This window comes from Rhinoraja longicauda, chromosome 33, assembly GCF_053455715.1.
Source record: "Rhinoraja longicauda isolate Sanriku21f chromosome 33, sRhiLon1.1, whole genome shotgun sequence".
In the NCBI taxonomy this organism is placed as follows: domain Eukaryota; kingdom Metazoa; phylum Chordata; class Chondrichthyes; order Rajiformes; family Arhynchobatidae; genus Rhinoraja; species Rhinoraja longicauda.
The window spans coordinates 22,454,905-22,474,413 of NC_135985.1; the positions used below are offsets into that span (position 1 = coordinate 22,454,905).

General features: G+C 43.5%; 1 protein-coding gene across 5 annotated transcripts; it reads right to left on the minus strand.

Moving 5' to 3' along the window:
* Positions 1 to 1,977: 1,977 nt before the first annotated feature.
* pex11a (peroxisomal biogenesis factor 11 alpha) lies at positions 1,978 to 19,412 on the minus strand. 5 transcript variants are annotated; one of them, XM_078427244.1, is made up of 4 exons: positions 19,313 to 19,412; positions 17,116 to 17,227; positions 8,024 to 8,139; positions 1,978 to 3,224 (listed from the first exon to the last, which is right to left on the minus strand). In XM_078427244.1, the coding sequence occupies exons 2-4, from the start codon at positions 17,169 to 17,171 to the stop codon at positions 2,647 to 2,649; spliced, it is 750 nt and encodes a 249-aa protein (XP_078283370.1). In that variant the 5' UTR covers positions 17,172 to 17,227; positions 19,313 to 19,412; the 3' UTR covers positions 1,978 to 2,646. The 5 variants fall into 5 exon arrangements, with proteins under 5 accessions (XP_078283370.1, XP_078283375.1, XP_078283374.1 ...); XM_078427249.1 differs by having other exon boundaries at positions 17,116 to 17,203; positions 19,313 to 19,406; XM_078427248.1 differs by having other exon boundaries at positions 17,116 to 17,203; positions 19,292 to 19,400.
* Positions 19,413 to 19,509: the final 97 nt, after the last annotated feature.

The window sequence follows — 19,509 nt, forward strand, 5'->3', positions numbered from 1 at the left end:
GGTAGCAGAAGGTCTGGTCGCAGCGGTGGCGCGAGCTGGTGGGCTATGTGGACCAGAGGTTCTAGCAGAAGGTCTGGTCGCAGCGGTGGCGCGAGCTGGTGGACAGCAGGCGTGGCGTGAGCCAGGGACATCGCAGCAAGTGGTCAGGGAGCGGTCAGCAAGCTGCCGTCGTTAGGTCAGTCCCTGCAATCAAAATCTGTTAGAAAGAGGTCAGTTAAAAAGTGTTCACTGTATCTGAAATGGCATTAGAGTGAATGCATTTAAAATAAAAATAAGCCATACAAATTTTGTAACAAATAATTTATTAGAGCACAAACAGAACAGTAGAATTATTCAGCAAATATAGCAGCAGTGGTTTGCAGCAATCAATGAAAATTAGTTTCTTCATAATTTAGGATAGGGAAATTAACATTGCTCTGTATCAAAAACCTGACATCCCATCTTGCTACACTAGAATGTGGTTGCATAGTTAGTCTCAATGTTTTAATGCTTTCCCTTCCTAAGCTACACCACGTTCAAGTAAGGTTCCTAACTAAAAAATGTTAACATTCTTTTGAAGCCTTTAATTGAATATTACTCATGGTTTTTTTTTTTTATTGCATAGGCCTTCAGTAAACAAATAGGTTTCTGATAAGAGCTTATAAATATTCTAAACTCCGAAGCATTTCCTCTTATAAGACAAGCCCCATATCAAAAAGTGCAACACTCAAATATTTCTACATTTTCACGAAAGGTTTGCAAATTCAAGTCATGAGATAAGCTCAACAAAAAAAAATCATAAAACATTATCCAACCACTTGTCACAAATATATTAAATTAAACACAGTTCTTTCTTCTTTAGTTTGTTCTTTTGCAGGCAAGTCATGGTAAGGCACAAGATCCTGAAAATTATAGACCCTGCTCTTCAGCAGAAAAGTGCAATAGAAATTCTTCCATAATTACCTCCACAAGGAATATAAAAGAGAGAAAGTGAGGGGGAAATATGAAGAGCTCTAGAACTATGAAATGCTTTTGCACAACTTATCACAACCCAGATTGAAATAGATGGCAAGGTATTAGGGATGTATGTTTGAAATTGAGGGGAAGACAAGCTTGCGATAATTCAGTCACACACAAGTGACCAATTCTCTCAACAGACCCCAAACAGTTTTAGATGACTATTTAGTCTAGTTTTAGTTCAGAGATACAGGGCGAAAACAAGCCCTTCGGCTCACCGAGTCCGCACCGACCAGCAATCCCCGCACACTAACACTGCTCTACACACACTAGGGACAATTTTACATTTATACCAAGCCAACCAACCTACAAACCTGTTCATCTTTGGATTATACAGACAAGTAGTCAGGATGGAACCCGGGTCTCTGGCGCTGCAAGGCAGTAGCTCTACTGCTATGCCATCATACTTCCCATCGTATTTGATGACAAGGGTTTTGCAAAGAGACTTTCTCCATCAGGCACATTTGCTAAAGTTATACAGTGCTTTAATTCAAATGAACGTCATTTCAAATTTGATCCTGTAAAAAAACAAGCTTTTTAGGTAAAAACTGGAATTTTTAAAGAAATAATCCTTGAACAGTAAGATAATAGAGAACAAGAAATAGCTCCATACCAAAGCAAATAATGAAGTAGGGCACAAAGGTATTAGAAGTTAAGAAAGTTCTTTGCAAATGTAAAAAACTTTAGCTGAATAAATTGGTTTCTCAAATGGATTGAACCAGAGATCACATCACACAAGGGGCTAATCCTCTTCTATTACTGACTCGGCAAGCACAAAACTGAAGGTGTTAACACCCAATTTCAGACACCTATCCCTAATACCTTGCCATGTACTGCAATCTTGAAGACAGAAACAAAAAACTGGAGTAACTCAGCGGGACAGGCAGCATCTCTGGAGAAGGAATGGGTGACGTTTCGGGTTGAGACCCTTCTTCAGACTGAAGGGTCTTGACCCGAAATGTCGCCCATTCTTTCTCTCCAGATATGCTGCCTGTCCTGCTGAGTTACTCTAGCTTTTTGTGTCTATTTTCAGTTGAAACCAGCATCCGCAGTTTCGTCTTACACATCTTAATCTTTATCACACCTTTTGCATTAGCATTTCATAATTCCAAAGTTCTCGCACTTTTCCCTCACTTTTTCTCTTCAATCTCAAGACTATAGTCTTGTTACCAATATCTAGCAAATGTAAATGCCAAATTTCTCTCTATTTACCTTGCTTGGGTGAGAGATAAATAAAAATGTAGAACAGGTAGAAGTGCAAGATCAGACAGATAGACATAAATTAAAGAATCAGTACCCTGGTAAAGTTGAAAAACTAAATTGGTGCACTTCTAGTCTGCCTTTGTATCCAAATGGAATTTTGCCAACCTGAGCCTGGCTTCACATTAACTAATAATTGATTTTTTTGCCCATGACAGGAGGATGTGAGATTTTGATCAAAAAGGCTTCAGGTTCACAAATTGGAGATCACTGCTTGGAGATTTAGAAAATTCAAGTTGCACTGAGCAAAATTTAAATCCACCATGTACCTTATAAATTTTCAGGAAACATATTGAAAACACTATTTCCATTTCACGCTTTTTTTTTTCATTTGCTGTTTCCGTCGGAGAAGTAATAAAATTCTTATTCTTCTGGGAGAGCAGAGCTTATTCATGGTTTCAACTTCAGTGCTGGCTGTGTAAAAGCTAGAATTGAGAGGATTGAGGAAAGGAGCCCACAGAACCCAACCACAGCAGGATTGGTTTTGCAGATGCCAATTTTGTCGAGCGGGAGGACGAGGTCACAGAGATTTTTAACAACATCAAGCAACACAGGAGGATTGCTCCCAAGGCTTTGGAAAAGCAGCACGAGGAAAGCTTTGGACTTGATCCTTGCTATCCAGTCAAACTCGATCTGCACATGATTGTTTTCCAGGTTGCTAACGGATTTGCTCTCTTGCCTTTTTCGGACAAGCGCTTCTTCTTTCATGAGCTGGACAACCTCATAGACATCTCTACCTAGGCTGACAACTAGTGAGAAAAAATAGTAACGGTTGCATCGTTTGCTCCACTTCTCCTTATCAATATCACCGAGTCCCACTGCTCCCGCCCAGAGAATATTATCACAAATGTAGTACAGCGCCCGACTGAGGGGGATGGCAGTGAGACAAAACCGAAGCACTGGGTCTGAAAGCTGAACGTTCCTTCTGGCTGTCTGAACGGCATCCACTGTGTTACCCAACCGAAATACTGAAACAAAACAAACAGCATTTATCACAAGACTCTTGTTATCAATGGCTAAGGTATTTAAATGAAATTATTCTTGGTGAGGCAGAAGCAATTTAAATGTAGTCTTTCTGTTGGAGCACAAGTGGTTCTCTCTATTGCAATGTGTCTTCCATATGCAATATCACACACTAACTATGACATAGAAACATAGAAACTAGGTGCGGGCACAGGCCATTTGGCCTTTCGAGCCAACACCGCCATTCAATATGATCATGGCGGATCATCCAGAATCAGTACCCCGCTCCTGCTTTCTCCCCATATTCCTTGATTCCGTTAGCCCCAAGAGATATATCCAACACTCTCTTGAATACATCCAGTGAATTGGCCGCTACTGCCTTCTGTGGCAGAGAATTCCAGATTCACAACTCTCTGGGTAAAAAATGGTTTTTCCTCATCTCAGTCCTAAATGGTCTGCCTCTTATTCTTAAACTGTGACCCCTGGTTCTGGACATCCCCAACATCAGGAACCTTTTTCCTGCATCTTGTTTGCTGCTGCTTTTTATTACATCCTCTAGCATACTTGAACATCAGACCAAAAGAAAAATGGGCCATTTGAACTGGTTTAAAAAGGATACTCTTTGATAACAACTCTTATGGGAAAAAAATTATGAATATTGTTTTATATCAGATGACCACAATTTTTCCACTGTTTCTTGCTCTAGTAATTTCCATCACAAGGATTTTATAATTTATTGAACTGAATGCAGAATTTTCATTTGCATTAATAAAGCCAGTTTCCTTTTTATGGACACACTGAGTCAATTGGCAATAGTCACACTTCTCAAAGCTATCCATTCAAACGTCACAGAAAACGAGTACATTTTTCAAACCCTGTAGTGACAACGTGTAATTTATCCCTCGACGTGGATCCTGACCATATAACTATTCACTCACTTGATTTTTGTCAAACATTACTGTGAATGCAAATGTTGTCACATGCATCCAGTACAATAAACTCACTTCAAATTCTACTCAACTGGTTATATAATACATACATCTGGTTATTATGCACAGCAAATACGTATTTCTTCTCCCCTTGTAAAGGCTGGTCTTTGCAGCATAGACAATGACATCAATTCAATGTAAACACCAATTGATGTTGTTCCTTGGCACTTGTGATGAGTGGTACAAGCTGCTATTGAGCTATTGCTATGACCTTACATTAGATCTGTTCACAGCTCCATTCCACATCAATTTATTACTTTGCAGTTTAATAAAACAGAGCTCTCCGGAAATATTTTTAGCTTCCAACACGGAGTGGAAACTAGACACTGATGGTTGTAGCATTGGGCAACACTGTACATGTTTAATAGTAACAAAAACAAAATCAATATTGAAAACATATAGCAATCCCAATCTTTCCTTGAAGACTAATTTCTATTTTGTTTTAGTAACAGAGGGAGAAGAGACCAATCTATTCTAGTTTTCATTTCACCCACCAGTTATTTTTACTTCCCATCGACCCCAGCACATCACTGCTATCAAAGTTCATTGAACTGCCCAGCAAAAATAATCGGGCACAAGCCAAAAGCTAGTATCACAACTGCCCCAGCTTGTGTCACCTAAAGCTTTGCTCATGGGTGCAAGATTTTGCCTGTGGTGAAGCTACCGACTGGATACACCTTCTTTCACCGTATCTATACATGGTGCAGCTCATAACCAGATCAGACATGTCTCTCTTTCCCATCCCTTTCTTAAAAATCCAAACTGCACCAGTCCACTAGCCTCATGACCATAAATTCTACCTTAACTTGCTTAGTTACCTAAAATCATTCTGAATTTGCACTGACTAGTCGTTTTTGCAACCCATTCTTTCTCACAGCTAAATTCACCCTCCACCTATTCAAAATTCATTGCCACCGTCTTTCATTTTAGTTTAGTTTAGTTTAGAGATACAGCGCGAAACAGGCCCTTCGGCCCACTGAGTCCGCACATTAACACTATCCTACACACTAGGGCCAATTTGCACTTATACCAAGCGAATTTACCTACATACCTGTATGTTTTTGGAAAGTGAGAGGAAACTGAAGATCTCGGAGAAAACCCACATGGTCACGGGGAGAATGTACAAACTCCCTATAGAAAGCCCCCTTAGTCGGGATTGAACCCGGGTGTTCGGCGCTGCAAGGCAACAACTCTACTGTTGTGCCACCGTGTCGCCATATGTTGTCTGTATGTGTTTTTTCCATTGAATGTCTTATCACACACATGTCCATGCTCCTTCTAACCCACGTCCTTCTGAGTCTACCAATTGCAAGTATAAATTCAACCACCCAATTACCAAGACTTAAGATTCTTGTCATAAAAAGAAAATCATGCTGACTTGGATCTGTCTTCACTAAGGAAGATACAAACAATCTCCCAGATGTTCTAGGGGCCAGAGATCCTAGGGTGACGGAGGAACTGAAGGAAATCCACATTAGGCAGGAAATGGTTTTGGGTAGACTGATGGGACTGAAGGCTGATAAATCCACAGGGCCTGATGGTCAGCATCCCAGGGTACTTAAGGAGGTGTCTCTAGAAATTGTGGACGCATTGGTGATCATTTTCCAATGTTCTATAGATTCAGGATCAATTCCTGTGGATTGGAGGGTAGCTAATGTTATCCCACTTTTTAAGAAAGGAGGGAGAGGGAAAACAGGAAATTATAGACCAGTTAGTCTGACATCAGTGGTGGGGAAGATGCTGGAATCAATTATAAAAGACAAAATTGCGGAGCATTTGGATAGCAGTAACAGGATCGTTCCGAGTCAGCATGGATTTACGAAGGGGAAATCATGCTTGACTAATCTGGACTTTTTTGAGGATGTAACTAGGAAAATTGACAGGGGAGAGCCGGTGGATGTAGTGTACCTCGACTTTCAGAAAGCCTTCGACAAGGTCCCACATATGAGCTTAGTGGGCAAAATTTGAGCACATGGTATTGGGGGTAGGGCACTGACATGGATAGAAAATTGGTTGGCAGACAGAAAGCAAAGAGTGGGGATAAATGGGTCCCTTTCAGAAAGGCAGGCAGTGACTAGTGGGGTACCGCAAGGCTCGGTGCTGGGACCGCAGCTATTTACAATATACATTAATGACTTGGATGAAGGGATTAAAAGTAACATTAGCAAATTTGCAGATGACACAAAGCTGGGTGGCAGAGTGAACTGTGAGGAAGATGCTATGAGGTTGCAGGGTGACTTGGACAGGTTGTGTGAGCGGATGCATGCAGATGTAGTTTAATGTGGATAAGTGTGAGGTTATCCACTTTGGTGGTAAGAATAAGAAGGAAGATTATTATCTGAATGGTGTCAAGTTAGGAAAAGGGGATGTACAATGAGATCTGGGTGTCCTAATGCATCAGTCACTGAAAGGAAGCATGCATGTACAGCAGGCAGTAAAGAAAGCCCATGGAATGTTGGCCTTCATAACAAGAGTAGTTGAGTACAGGAGCAAAGAGGTCCTTCTGCAATTGGACAGGGCCCTAGTGAGACCACACCTGGAGTACTGTGTGCAGTTTTGGTCTCCAAATTTGAGGAAGGATATTCTTGCTATTGAGGGCGTGCAGTGTAGGTTTACTAGGTTAATTCCCGGAATGGCGGGACTGTCGTACGTTGAAAGACTGGAGCGACTAGGCTTGTATACACTGGAATTTAGAAGGATGAGAGGGGATCTTATTGAAATATATAAAATTATTAAGGGGTTGGACACGTTAGAGGCAGGAAACATGTTCTCAATGTTGGGGGAGTCCAGAACCAGGGGCCACAGTTTAAGAATAAGGGGTAGGCGATTTAGAACAGAGACGAAGAAAAACTTTTTCAGTCAGAGTTGTAAATCGGTGGAATTCTCTGCCTCAGAAGGCAGTGGAGGCCAATTCTCTGAATGCTTTCAAGAGAGAGCTAGATAGAGCTCTTAAGGATAGCGGAGTCAGGGGGTTTGGGGAGAAGGCAGGAACGGGGTACTGATTGAGTATGATCAGCCTTGATCACATTGAATGGCGGTGCTGGCTCGAAGGGTCGAATGGTCTACTCCTGCACCTATTGTCTATTGTAGATGGGGCATGTTGGTTGGTGTGGCCAAGTTGAGCGGAGCGGCCAATTTCCATGCTGTGCCTCCATTACCCACAAATGGCAGAAGCCACATTTCCTGGAAAAAAAAAGGATATTTCAGATGCCCGAGAGTAGAAAGCCTCCTCTCAAGATGCTGCGGAGACAGAAAAAGGGATGGAAAAGGAAACAGAGAAAGGGACGATGACTTACAAGAGGGAAGGTGGAAGGAGTCTAGGCTACTCGAAGACTTTTATTGGAAACGTTCTTGAGTACAAAATTATGGGTTTACGATTTCTTTACTTGTGGCAGCCACATGCCATTAACTGCCCACCAGGAATGAAAATGCCAGGAATCACACTTCAGGTACAACTTATTGGATGCCTATTGCCTTAAAATGCAGAGATGCAAAGAGTTGTCCTCTAAAGAGCTATCCTGGGTTTGATGCTAAATTTCCATTGTGTTTCAGCCTTGCTGCTACTCAGAAAAATCCATAACCAAATCTGCTAATTTTAAGACTGGAAAATGGGAAGTCTTTAGGGAGAAATGGTTCCCAGAAAAACGTGTTACAAATTAATCCATTCACTTTGGATTAAACTATGCTTTAAAAAACACCAAAGCATTGTGGAGGAACACAATAATCTGCTTTTGCAAATATCACAACGAATAGCTGCAGCAGGCCAGAGTAAGGTGCGTTGCTTTCTTCCCCTCCCAGCACTGTTTTATACTTACACTTGCGTCCTGAACTCAAGTTAGACTCCAGATGTTTAAGTTTGGCAGCCAGCTCCTTGTTGCTGCCATTCTTGTGAATGAGATAATTAAGTAATATGCATGCATACTGAGTAGTTCTGAAAGAAAACAAAATGCAAGCACAGAGCTTATTTCCTGCTACATGCAACAAACAGCAACTCATGCTTACGGCAAATGCATGCTTAATATCTTGGACTAAAGACAAGGAATGTCATTATGTGCCTTTTAAGTTAGAAAAAAAAAGGAGATGTTTTACGAATGTTTTCATGCAGCATCCAATTGCAGGAGGGAAAATATTATCGTCCTGCTGAGTTTTACTGTTTGTATCACTCGTTATCACTTCCCCACAGCTAACAACGGACCATTGTGGAGTTTACCTTTCCTTGATCATCGTTGCTGGCTATTATTTGTCCTTTTGCATATCTTTCATTCATTTATTCTATGTACCTTTTCATATCTTTCGTTTCCCTCTCCGCTGACTCTCCGTCTGAAGAATAGGAATCAGAGGGGTAACATTTTCACACAAAGGGTGGTGGGTGTATGGAACAAGCTGCCAGAGAAGGTAGCTGAGGCTGGGACTATCCCATCATTTAAGAAACAGTTACAGGTACATGGATAGGACAAGTTTGGAGGGATATGGACCAAGCGCAGGCAAGTGGGATTAGTGTAGCTGGGGCATTGTTGTGTGGGCATGTTGGACCGAAGGGCATGTTTCCACACTGTATCACTCGATGACTCTAAGGGTCTCGACCCAAAACGTCACCTCTTCCTGTTCCCCAGAGACACTGCCTGACCCACTAAGTTACTCCAGCTTTTTGTGTCTATCTCCAGAGATGATATGTCAGGAAAAATAATTATCCATCAGTAATTAAGAATCTGTAGAGGTTTTTGCAAGATCTATGCAGACAGATTAATGGAGTTTCAATGGAAATCATAGTTAAAAGGGTTAATTTGTGTACTTCAATAGCCATCAATTTAATAATCAGTTTAAAATAGAATATGTAGATGAGCAAGGAGAAACCATGTCTTGATGAGTAACGACGGTCACCATTTGCAGAAATTAAGCAAATATAGTTGTCTTGAATTAGTTGTGGTTAGAAATGGATATTATGTAGAGGTTGTGGGAAAAAACAGGCCTACCAGACAAATGATGGACAACATCATCCATAATGATGTCTAAAATCAATTGCACTGAAAGTCACTCCAATAACAAAACAGAGGACTAAGAAATAGCCTGAACCATAACTAAATCTAGAATTTGAGGAGTTCCTCAATATAAATTTGTGAGAAAACTGGCAAGATGAACTCCACATCTTGAGCATGACATCTTAGAAAGATAGCTTACAAAGCAGATAATCAAGTTCTACACATTCCAAATTAGTGCAAACTATACTTAATTTGATCAAAAAAACCAGTCCCATTAATGTCTTCACTTATGCCACTTGATTTGAATTTACTTTTTTCACCCCCCCCTCCCCCCCTCCCGTTGCCTATTTCCATCTATCATCCTCGACTCTTATTTCCCAACTCGATCCCTCCCTTGGCTCGATCTGCCATCATCCTTCGCCCCCTCCTAAGTCCACCTATCACCTACTTACCACTCCCACTTTCTCCTTTTTACTGGCCATCATCCCTTTCCACTCCCAGTCCCGATGCAGGGTCTCGACCCGAAATGAGAACAATTCCTTCTCCCTGACACATGCAGTTTGACCCATTGAGTGCATCCAGCACTTCAGTTTCTTGCTCTCTTAATTTACATCACTTAGCTCACATCCATCAAAAACCAGTGCACTTCACAGGAGCATTACCAAATAAAACAGAAACATTAGGGCAAATGCAACAAGCCCAATTAAAGGTAGTGATATTATGGGGCATCTTGCAAAGAAAGATAAAGCAGCAGACGGGTTCAAGGAGGTAACTCCAGAGCTCAGGACCTTGATAGTTCAGCATTCAACACAATAGTCCCCAGCAGACTGGTTGAGAAGCTGCTGGAACTGGGGCTTAGCACCCCTCTGTGTGCCTGGGTCCTGGACTTTCTCACTGCCAGGCCCCAAGTGGTCAGGATGGGGGAACACACATCTAGCTCCCTCACCCTGAACATAGGATCCCCCAGGGCTGCGTCCTTAGCCCCCTACTGTACTCCCTGTACACACATGACTGTAGGGCCAGGTTCAGCTCAAACTCCATCATCAAGTTTGCTGATGACACTGTGGTGGTGGGCCGGATCTCCAACAACGATGAGAAGGCCTACCGGGAGGAGGTGGCTGATCTGGCACTCTGGTGTCAGGACAATAGCCTCCTCTTGAATGTCACTAAAACAAAGGAGCTGATTGTGGACTTCAGAAGGGCTAAACATCCAAGGACGTACACGCCACTGGAGATAAATGGGTCTATTGTGGATAGGGTGAGCAGTTTCAAATACTTGGGAGTCCGCATCGCAGAGGATCTGACGTGGGCAACGCACATTGCCGCACTGGTGGGTAAGGCTAAGCAGCGCCTTTACCACCTTAGACAACTGAGGAAATTCAGAGTGTCGCTGAGGATCCTTCATTGCTTCTACTCTGGGGCTGTAGAGAGCATCCTGTCCGGCAACATTACAGTCTGGTTTGGGAACAGCTCTGCCCAGGACAGGATGGCCCTGCAGAGAGTAGTGCGTTCGGCAGAACGCACCATGGGAACTACACTCGTCCCCCTGCAGGACCTATACATCAGGAGGTGCAGATCCAGAGCAAGCAAGATCAAGAGGGACCCCTGCCACCCCAGTAACGGACTGTTCCAGATGCTACGGTCAGGCAAACGCCTCCGCTGTCACGCTGTGAAAACGGAGAGGATGAGACGGAGCTTCTTCCCACAGGCCATCAGGACTGTCAACTTTGATAACCCCAGAGACCAAATTTTTGTCGACACTTTTTGTGCTATGTTTAGTAACTTATTACCTTTATTTATATGCTGTAACTGTAATTATTTTTGTGCACAACCCGCAGGCATTGCCACTTTCATTTCACTGCACATCGAGTATGTGTATGTGACAAATAAATTTGACTTGACTTGACTTGACTTGATAGTGAAATCATACAGCAATTACATTTCAGAGTGACAAACGGCAGATTTCAAGGACGACATAGACAATAGGTGCAGGAGTAGGCCATTCGGCCATTCGAGCTAGCACCGCCATTCAATGTGATCATGGCTGATCATTCTCAATCAGTACCCCGTTCCTGCCTTCTCCCCATACCCCCTGACTCCGCTATCCTTAAGAGCTCTATCTAGCTCTCTTGAATGCATTCAGAGACTTGGCCTCCACTGCCTTCTGAGGCAGAGAATTCCACAGATTTACAACTCTCTGACTGAAAAAGTGTTTCCTCATCTCCATTCTAAATGGCCTACCCCTTATTCTTAAACTGTGGCCCCTGGTTCTGGACTCCCCCAACATTGGGAACATGTTTCCTGCCTCTAACGTGTCCAACCCCTTAATAATCTTGTATGATTTGAAAAGATCCCCTCTCATCCTTCTAAATTCCAGTGTATACAAGCCTAGCCGCTCGTCTTTCAACATATCACAAGTTACAAGATTGGACAGTTCACAGAAACAGGAAGGACAATACCACAAAGGAACTTGAAAACATGGATGACCATTTTCAAATTGATGATACTGCAATTCAACAAGACCAATGGTAATAGGGTGGTTGTTATGAAGTACAACATGGAAGGCATGCAAGAAGTTCATAGCCAGAACTAGAGGGTGTGAGCTACAGGGTGAGGTTGAGTAGGCTGGGTCTCATTCCATGGAGCGCCGGAGGATGAGGGATGGATCTTATGGAGGTATACAAAATCATGAGAGGAATAGATCGGGTAGATGCACAGAGTCTCCTGCCCAGAGTAGGGGAATCAGGGACCAGAGGACATAGGTTCAAGGTGAAGGGGAAAGGATTTAATAGGAATCCAAGGGGTAACTTTTTCACACAAAGGGTGGTGGGTGTATGGAACAAGCTGCCAGAGGAGGTAGTTGAGGCTGGGACGGGACTATCCTATAATTTAAGAAACAGTTAAACAGGTACATGGAGAGATATGGACCAAACGCAGGCAAGTGGGACTAGTGTAGTTGGGACATTGTTGGCCGGTGTGGGCAAGTTGGGCTGAAGGGCCTGTTTTCACACTGTTTCATTCAATGACTCTATAATCTAAGTGAAATAGTAGAAGTCTCTATCTATATGGGAATTGTGGGAAGAACCGAGCTGTTCTTCCATTTTGTATTTCAACAGGGGCAGCATTTCACTGTAGGAATCAAATGTTACTCCAGTGAATGGCTAAACATTCCTGGTGCAGGTGGCCCATAGTGTCATGAAAACAAGTTTGCTAAACACAAAGAAGAGCTTGTGAACTCAAGGCTACACCGAAACTCCCAAATCTTTCTACATCGATAAAGAGGCCTGTTTCTCAGTGGAAAGTAACTGAATGCTGGATCACAATAGTTAACCCTGTAAAAAAGTGTACGTGACTAACCTTGCTATTAAGCTATTAAAAATGATATCAAAATACTGCATGGAATCGTGAGGACAGTTTCTTGCTTGACTGTTCTCCTTGTCTGACAAGTTATTGCTAATAAAGTAGCTACAGTTTGATAGTCACTCGCGTCTGGTGTAAATTATTCCAACAGTTTGAGGTTCCACTGAGATCGGTAATCTCTTCAACTGACTTGGATTCTTGAGAACAGAACTCTAGTGACAGACGACTCAGCTGGCATATAAACAAGTATCCCAGTAGAGACATCTTACCCTGTGGATCCTAAAGCCCCAAAGGGAAGAATGTTTGGAAGGGGAAGGGGGAAGAACCAGAAACTGTAAGAATAACTTGCTTTCTTTGTTGTCAATATGGACACTGGGTTAAAAACTGTCTGTACAGTGACACTTCATACATTAACCAGGGACACCATCTGAAAGTTTACACCAACGTCATAAGCTCTTTACTGTGAGTAACTTTTTCGGATCCAGTTAGCATCAAGGCCGGTCTATTAGATGACTATGTCACCCTGAGATATCTTCTTGGTTCTTGGTCCTCCAAAATATTCCAAATGGAATTTACACACAATTGCTATCCCAGACCCAAGTTCCCAGTGAGCCCTGAACCACTCTCACAATTAATGGCATCAGTAACGAATTCCTCATTCACACTGGAGCAACACACTCCATAGTACGACCTTCAGACTACCCTCATTTGCCAAAATCAAACTCAATGTTAAATGATGTCAGTGTTACAGGAGACAGCCTGTCTCCATGCCACTATCAGAAAAAGCCTCGTATGACATCCAAGCATAAAAGGGTGAGCATCAGCTCCTCATTACAGACAATGTACCAGTTAATCTTTTGGAAAGAGACCTACTTTGCAAGCTAGGATGCACCATTATATGTTCACCTACTGGAATGACTCTTCAAATTCCTGAAGCACAGTACAGTCACATTATGGTTCTTTTAGTATCAGAAAGAGAGCAAGGAGCCCAGGTCTGATGTTGGAAAATATTGCCCGATAACTTTTCAAGCTACTTGCTCCGTAAGATTGAAGGACTGTCTAGTTTTGGATATGCAATAAATCTGCAAACCTAGCAAAACCAACCTACACTGCACAGCCTAATACCATCCTATGGGACAAAATTACACTTATGCCAAAACTGCAACTTCCTACCTGGGTGACTGTGAACTGCTTAAAATTAATTCTGTGCACTGTGGAATATGAATTGTTCGTTGATGTATCCTCCACCAGAGTTCCTGTCGACTCCCTTCAAATAGGCTACGTGATATCAACCTCCAGTTCTCCGGTCGAATCAGCAGCCGTACCTTCAAACTGCGCAGCTCAACTTGCTGAACTTTTTGCCTCACCCGTGCATGTATTTTAAACTAATCTGCTACTGTTAACATTAATCCGGATTCCTAATTATCGGAAGCCCACAAATTTTTAACCTCTTTCAGTTCCCCCGTAAGACACAAGACAATGATCCGTAACCTTTTGAAACCTATTCAACTGCCCGCAGCTATTGCAGTAGTGAAATGCTCCGCACACACTAGGGATGACACCTCCTTAGGCAATGGCTGAGCTGATGTAGCACTCCGAGCAGTAGCCACCCTCAGAATTAAAACATTAATCCCCCCCAGTGTCTGCAAAATTGTGATTCCCCAGGGTCCTCTATAAATAATAGATAAAAGCTGCTGCCGATGTTTCTGAGCGCCAATGGGGGAGAGATGCCAAATGTTTTCAATTGCCTAGTGATCTTTGGGTCGCCTGTGACGGCTGCAATTGCCTCTAAGCAACCTCTACCCTGGTTGGCACACGTATCATCACTTTACACATGCTGCCAAAGGGGGATGAATGGGATTAGTTTTGCTGCTTTTACTGATAGAGTTACTGCTGACTGTATGAAATGCCAAAAGTATAACATGGGAAAAACTCCCAGCGTACAGCCTGCTTCACAACCCAAACCACGGGGACCTTTTGTTTACACGCAAATGGATTTTATACAAATGCCCGAGTGTACAAGTTATAAGCATGTGTTGGTAATTGTAGACTTGTTTTCCAGATGGGTAGAAGCCTTTCCCACTCACAGCAGTGATGCCACAGCAGTAGCCAATGTGCTACTGAAAGATGTAGTACCGAGATTTGGCATTCCAGAGGTTCTGTCAAGACAATGAATTCCACTTTACTGGTTTAGTTGTTAAGGAACTAATGAAGGGACTTCATTGCAAACAACATTTATCCTGCCCATATCACCCACAATCATCAGGGGTAGTTGAAAGACAAAACAGGATACTCAAGACAAAATTGGCTAAATTATGTAATGAGACAGGTTTAAAGTGGCCTGAAGCCTTGCCATTAGCTCTAATGATAATGAGATCTAGCTCTAATCAGTGTACAAGGTTAACTCCTTGAGATAGTAATGGGGAGGCCAATGAAATTACCTGCTCCACTGCCAACAAAGGCAAGGGACACTCATAGCATGGATGAGAACATGCCGAATCATTGCATTGCACGAACTAAATCTTCCCAAAGTTTCCATTCACAGGTGACCGAAGCACAGAAGAACAAACTAGTGAAAGTTGCCTAGTGTACCGGCCTGTAAACTACGTGCTCATAAAGACTTAAGCAAAATAATTGCTTTCGACCACGTTGGGAAGGACCGTTCCAAGTGCTGATGTTGACCCACAGTGTAGTGAAGCAAAGAGGAAAAGTGACATGGATCCACACCTCCCATTGCAAGCCTGCACCAGCCCCAGACTAACGTCCCATTGCAAGCCTGCACCAGCCCCAGACTAATGTCTGGACTCTATCTAAAGTCGGTAACTATTGTGATCAAAAGCACAACAGCTTAGGACAATAACTTTCAGCTAATACAGGTAACAACCCACACAGATTCTCATGAGAGAGAGCACACTTGTGTGTCCAGAAGAACAATGCACAAAGGGGGTACCCAGATGGGCAGCATCAATCCAAAACAATGTCAGTATCTGGTAGACCATTCCCATTTTTGGTTTACTAGCCCATTTTCCGAATACCCTCAGAGTTCATGGGAATGCTGGCGTGGGACCCTAGAAACTTGCATAACACTACCATCGATATTGATTTTAAACATCTTGGTGTTAATTCCACCTGCGACTACCAGGGGTCTGAAAACATCACTTATGGTGACACCTCATACTGGTGGACAGCTGATACCTTTGTTAAGCAGCAAAATACGCAAACATACATACACACCCTCAGGCTGTTCGCTGGAAATTATTTTGCTGGAACCGAACTGAGTAATACCTTACGGTTGTTCAGCACGGGGTATTCTGGACGTGTGGTGACAATGGTTATAAATCCCTACCTACGAATTGGATTGGGACCTGTACAATGGGATACGTAGCCCCTAATGCTTGGGGAGTCAAAACACTCCAGGCTTACTTGATCAGGAATCATGGTCAGCCAACACTCTAGTTTTTAAATCCTCTACCCAGGGGACAAGTCTGTGTTTGTTTGTTCATTTGTTCCGGTAAAGTCACTGTGCACACGGTGGCCAGCCAATAGTCACTTGTCTTTTTCTTTTCACTTTTAATTTCAAGTTTTTGTGTACCTTGTGTGTTGTGACTGTCAGCAGACCAATTTCCCTCCGGGGATGAATAAAGTTTATCGTATTGTATCGTATCGTACCCTGAGCTATTATGCTATCAAAAATAATTTTAAAATACTGCACACTTGGAATATTGGGGACATTTGCTTGACTGTTCTCCTTGTCTGACAAGTTATTGCTGATAAAGTTGCTACAGTTTGATAGTCACTCACGTCTAGTGTAAATTATTCCAACACCTACCTGGATACATCTAGTCGGGTAAGCCTTGGATCCCTTCGATTAAATTCAAAGTAATTGAGGTCCCCAAACAACCCAAAGGATTACGAGTTACTTCTAATCAAACTTGACAGTGCATTAGCTTTACACATTGCAAGGCAAATCCATCTGCTCCACTTCACTTAAACCCAACTCACTTGCCAGTTTGCTGCCAGTGCAAGAATCAGTTGAATTATCTGGAGTTCCACAACACATTCTGTTTAAAAATATCAATTGGGGAACATAGAAAAAAGGTCTCGTTGTTGGAGTAATTTAACTCTGTGCAAATTCAAATTGCATTCTAAAGTTACACTATTTACATATACAGTACTTTCTTCCTTTAGATTATTACAATTTATGTGCTAGAGAAGTATATAGAACTCATGCAGAAATATACACACATTTAATTCCGGATTTGTCACAATAAATGTTCAACTGAAGTACATTAGTACAACAGTAAACTTAAATTGGTGTTTGCAGAGAAACTAATTACATTCTGCCATTCAAAATACTGCAAGGGAACAATTAGAACAATTATGCATCACACAACTTTAATAATGTTTACACTGAGCTGTGGACTGCAAAATGCGTTGATTAAAATGCAACCAAGGGGGATATTGGTGGAAGGTGGTTAACTACAAATGAAAATGCAAACATCATTACCATGAAAACCAGTCCATTCAATGCACAAGCTATACACATCTTTACTGTGTATAAAACATACCTGAAAATCTTGTCCCTTCCTTGGCTGAGGGAGGCAAGTTTTACATAAGAATCCATGGAGGTTTGGGAGGCAGCAGAGACCAGTGGAGCTTGGGTGCAATGAGAAAGAAAACCTATGAACTCAAGAGGTACAGACACAAAATAAATAACTTCCCCAATGCAGACACAACCTCAATTTACAACACAGTAGGAAAAACAACCAAAGAGAAGTTAGAAAAAGGAGACACTAAAAGAGAAACACAGTGTACCTGTCCCAATCGCTAAAATAAATCATCGACAAGACTGATGCCATAGATGAGTCATTGTCTCATTTGTGGTTTAAATGGCTGGATTAAAGTGTTTAGATGTTAATCAAATTCTGCATCAGGTCCAGAGAACTTTGCAAACTCCAGTCTCAACCTCTATCCCTCGGCCTCCCTGCTCAAAGCATTCAGGATCAAACCCACCATGGTTTGCTTCACAACACACTTTGTTTGAAAATATCAATTAGGACACAGAAAATAGGTCTCTATTAGAAAAAGTTAGCTCTGCACAAATTCAAATCACACCTCAGAGTTACACTGAGTTACTCAAGCATTTTGCTTGAGTCTATCTAAAGTTATGCTATTTACATGTAGATACAGAACTTGCTTCCTTTAGATTAATACCATTTATGTTAAAGTATATAAAGCTCATCCAGAAATATACACATATTTTAATTGCAAATTGGTCACTGTAATAAAAAATACAAACAAATAAAAGGAGCTACAGCATTTCCTCGTCGAGTAGGGTTTACCTTACACTCTAAAGTTACACTGAATTACTCTAGCATTGTGCCTATCTAAAGTTATGCTATTTCCATACAGATACAGTACTTGCTTCCTTTAAGATGAATACAATTAATATGTTAGAGAAGTATGTCGGACTCATCCAGATAGATACACATGTTTTAATTGTAAATTGGTCACTATAATAAAAATGCAAACAAATAAAAGGGTTTACAGCATCTCGTAGACGAGCAGGGTTGACCTCACATCACATTGGGAGCAGCGTGGTGACCCACTCTACATCCCCGCTCTCATGGCCTCTACTGACCGTCTCTAGGGCCCCTACTGACCGTCTCTAGGGCCCCTACTGACCGTCTCTAGGGCCCCTACTGACCGTCTCTAGGGCCCCTACTGACCGTCTCTAGGGCCCCTACTGACCGTCTCTAGGGCCCCTACTGACCGTCTCTAGGGCCCCTACTGACCGTCTCTAGGGCCCCTACTGACCGCCTTTACGGCCTCTATTGACCGTCTCTAGGGCCCCTACTGACCGTCTCTAGGGCCCCTACTGACCGTCTCTAGGGCCCCTACTGACCGTCTCTAGGGCCCCTACTGACCGTCTCTAGGGCCCCTACTGACCGCCTTTACGGCCTCTATTGACCGTCTCTAGGGCCCCTACTGACCGTCTCTAGGGCCCCTACTGACCGTCTCTAGGGCCCCTACTGACCGTCTCTAGGGCCCCTACTGACCGTCTCTAGGGCCCCTACTGACCGTCTCTAGGGCCCCTACTGACCGTCTCTAGGGCCCCTACTGACCGTCTCTAGGGCCCCTACTGACCGGCCCCACTGACCGTCTCTAGGGCCCCTATTGACCGTCTCTAGGGCCCCTACTGACCGTCTCTAGGGCCCCTACTGACCGTCTCTAGGGCCCCTACTGACCGTCTCTAGGGCCCCTACTGACCGTCTCTAGGGCCCCTACTGACCGTCTCTAGGGCCCCTACTGACCGTCTCTAGGGCCCCTACTGACCGTCTCTAGGGCCCCTACTGACCGTCTCTAGGGCCCCTACTGACCGTCTCTAGGGCCCCTATTGACCGTCTCTAGGGCCCCTACTGACCGTCTCTAGGGCCCCTACTGACCGTCTCTAGGGCCCCTACTGACCGTCTCTAGGGCCCCTACTGACCGTCTCTAGGGCCCCTACTGACCGTCTCTAGGGCCCCTACTGACCGTCTCTAGGGCCCCTACTGACCGTCTCTAGGGCCCCTACTGACCGTCTCTAGGGCCCCTACTGACCGCCTTTACGGCCTCTATTGACCGGCCCCACTGACCGTCTCTACGACCCCACTCTCCCCGGCACACTGACCGCCTCCACCCCACTGACCGCCTCTAGGGCCCCGCTGACCACCTTTACTGACCGTCTCTACGGCCTCTACTAACCGCTCTCCGGCCCCTACTGACCGCTCTCCGGCCTCTACTGCGTCTCTAAGGCCCCGGTCCCGCTCTCCCTGCCGCGGCCGCGGCGCCGGCGGACATGTTGAAGCGACGGACGGGACTTCCGGCGCCCGTCTCCTAGCAACGGGCGGCATCGAGACGCTCACCGCTAGCCCACTCACTCTGCCCCTCTCTCTCTCACTCTGCCCCTCTCTCTCTCTCTC

Bases quoted from the DNA above. Each gene is read 5' to 3' on its own strand.
- pex11a (XM_078427244.1), bottom strand. From the start codon at position 17,171: ATGGATTCTTATGTAAAACTTGCCTCCCTCAGCCAAGGAAGGGACAAG. The intron at 8,140-17,115 runs GTATGTTTTATA...GTTTTCTTTCAG, and splicing joins GGAAGGGACAAGATTTTCAG to AACTACTCAGTATGCATGCA. The intron at 3,225-8,023 runs GTAAGTATAAAA...GTTTTGTTTCAG, and splicing joins CTTGAGTTCAGGACGCAAGT to TATTTCGGTTGGGTAACACA.